Source organism: Berghia stephanieae, chromosome 14 (genome assembly GCF_034508935.2).
Source record: "Berghia stephanieae isolate SIO BIC M18660-M18661 chromosome 14, UCSD_Bste_1.3, whole genome shotgun sequence".
Classification (NCBI taxonomy): Eukaryota; Metazoa; Mollusca; class Gastropoda; order Nudibranchia; family Aeolidiidae; genus Berghia; species Berghia stephanieae.
Window position 1 is genome coordinate 4,634,665 of NC_088373.1, and position 2,500 is coordinate 4,637,164.

Below are 2,500 nucleotides of genomic sequence, written 5' to 3' on the forward strand. Positions count from 1 at the left end.
AATAATAATAATAATAATAATAATAATATTAATAATAATAATAATAATAATAATAATAATAATAATAATAACAATAATAATAATAATCAGCATCATCATCATCATCATCATAGCCTGACACAGACTGTAGCCTTCATAAACTCATAGCCCGACACCGACTGTAGCCTTCATAAACTCATAGCCTGACACCGACTGTAGCCTTCATAAACTCATAGCCTGACTTTGACCATAGTAGCCTTCATAAACTCATAGCCTGACACTGAATGTAGCCTTCATAAACTCATAGCCTGACACGCACCATAGCCTTCATAAACTCATAGCCTGACATTGGCCATAATAGCCTTCATAAACTCATAGCCTGATACGGACCATAGCCTTCATAAACTCATAGCCTGACACAGACAGTAGCCTTCATAAACTCATAGCCTGACTTTGACCATAGTAGCCTTCATTAACTCATAGCCTGACACAGACCATAGCCTTCATAAACTCATAGCCTGACTTTGACCATAGTAGCCACTAAATGTGCTCAAAGCGCCTGGTCAACAGCAACATTTAACATGTAGGACGAGACGTGCCGCCTGCTAGGCAATATGACAATTTTTCGGACTAAGACAACGCTGTTAACGGCCAGGTACTCATTTTACACCTGAGTATGGTGAGAGAATGTGAGTAAAGAGCCTTTTCCAAGGACTCAACTATGCGCCAAGCGTGAGGCTCGAACACAGGACCTTCCGATCCGAAAGCGAGTGTCATACCACAAGACCACATAGCCGCCCAAGACTATAAGTTCAAGAAGACTGTTGACATTTGGTTCACACCAACAGAATACCAATTTCAAGGCGATTTGTTACAGTCAAAACTTACCCGTTGTCTTTGAGCTCATCACTGAGTTTTTCAAAAGCTCCACAGACCAAGTCTTCAGCCAAGTTACTCTGCAGGTCTGTCTCTAACGGAATGTCTAGAAGGGGAGAGATAGACATTATATAAATGAAAACAAAGAAGAGAAAAAGGGGGGAAAAATATAATCAGATTTTATATCGCACAATATATTATACTACATTTTTTTCTACATCCAGTAGTGATTGGGTAGCTAGATCTATTAGATCTGCTGGAAAGTACTTTGCGATAGACTAGGATAAATAAGTTCTGCTCAAAATGGCTAGAAAGGACAACACACTGGTATCCACTAAATGTGTTGAAATAATTACGGATGTCATTAATTGAAGAGTGCACTCTCACAGCCAGTCTAGGCACGCCAGAACAGTCTGGTCACGGATTCTATTCCCTCCAGTGCAAAAAAATAGTTTTTTATCTTCGATGGAGCGTGTCTCAGCGGTATGGTCTTTGCTTCGTATCCGAAAAGTACCGAGTTCGACTACCCGTCGCGCTGTGTGCCCTTGAGCAAGTCACCTAACCCTAGCTCACTTTGCTGCAATGCACTGCAGCTCACGCCTGGGTTATTCCAGTCTTCCCTTGGAATAGACTCTAAAGAAAAATTTCCCCTTCGGGATGAATAAAGGGAATTTATTATTTATTATCAATAACTTTCTCGCTCTTCTCTATTCATTTCTTTTCATGTTATATTATAAGTCCATTGAGAAGAACTTTTTACAAACATTTAATAATCTTGCCCAAGGGGAAAAAAAACAGAAAAAGCCCGACGTGGGGATCGAACCGGCCGGGACCTTCCGGATCATAGTGCAATGCCTCAACCACTCCCCCCCCCCCCCCCCATGTTGAAGATTGAAGATTGTACTACTTACCTAAAACATCAAAGTCGCTCATCTTCATCTTCACGTGCTTCTGGTCATGAAATTTCACAGGCGGCACACGGTACGTTCTTTCCCCGACCCCCGGGTAGATCTTCTCTCCTTCTCTTTCCAGGTAAGTCATTAAATTGTGGGTCACCCCGTCTTGTAGGAGGGTGAGATCCGAAGCCATCCTTTCCTGCCTTGGAGTTTGAAGTGTTTCTAGAATAATGTGTAGATATTATACTCTTACGTCATCAACGTTCAGTATAGACAGTACGTGCTTGGCTAAGAAGCTCACAACATTGCCATCCGAAAGTATAACGGACCAACTGTAACATTGAAGATTTATAGTCTGGTTAATACAGTTTAGTGAGAATTACTAAAAAATGTACTTGATGTAGGTATTCTTGTTTTAAAACGCTGGTTCGATGAGAAGTTCTCTATAGATAGTATGTGCTTGTCCAATCTAAGAAGCTCACAACATTGCCATCCGGAAATATAACAAACCAACACACAAAACTATGTGTAACCTTAAACGTTTATATAGTCTGGTAGATACAGTTTAGTGAGAATTACTCATAAGCCTGGATGGCGAAAAAAAAAAAAAAACATAAAAAAAACCCAAAAAACTAAGACACGAGTGACGTCAACTTCATTCTCTCTTTGAGTGAATATGATTGTTGCTTATCTTATTCAGTTCCCTGATAATTGATTGAGTAACAAGTGCAAGGGTTCAATCATTTGGA

At 40.2% G+C, this 2,500-nt stretch overlaps 1 protein-coding gene across 1 annotated transcript in view; it reads right to left on the bottom strand.

Annotated features, from left to right (window-relative positions):
* The window catches only part of LOC144959377 (uncharacterized), a 50,875-nt gene that overhangs the window by 36,927 nt on the left and 11,448 nt on the right, over window positions 1-2,500 (bottom strand). Inside the window, exons 2-3 of the mRNA XM_078891936.1 lie at window positions 1,767-2,500; window positions 868-961 (exon numbers count right to left, since the gene is read on the bottom strand). The exon at window positions 1,767-2,500 is cut by the window's right edge and continues 412 nt beyond it. Coding sequence (XP_078748062.1) covers window positions 868-961; window positions 1,767-1,944 — 272 coding nt within the window. The 5' untranslated portion in view covers window positions 1,945-2,500. The remainder of the gene's footprint in view (window positions 1-867; window positions 962-1,766) is intronic.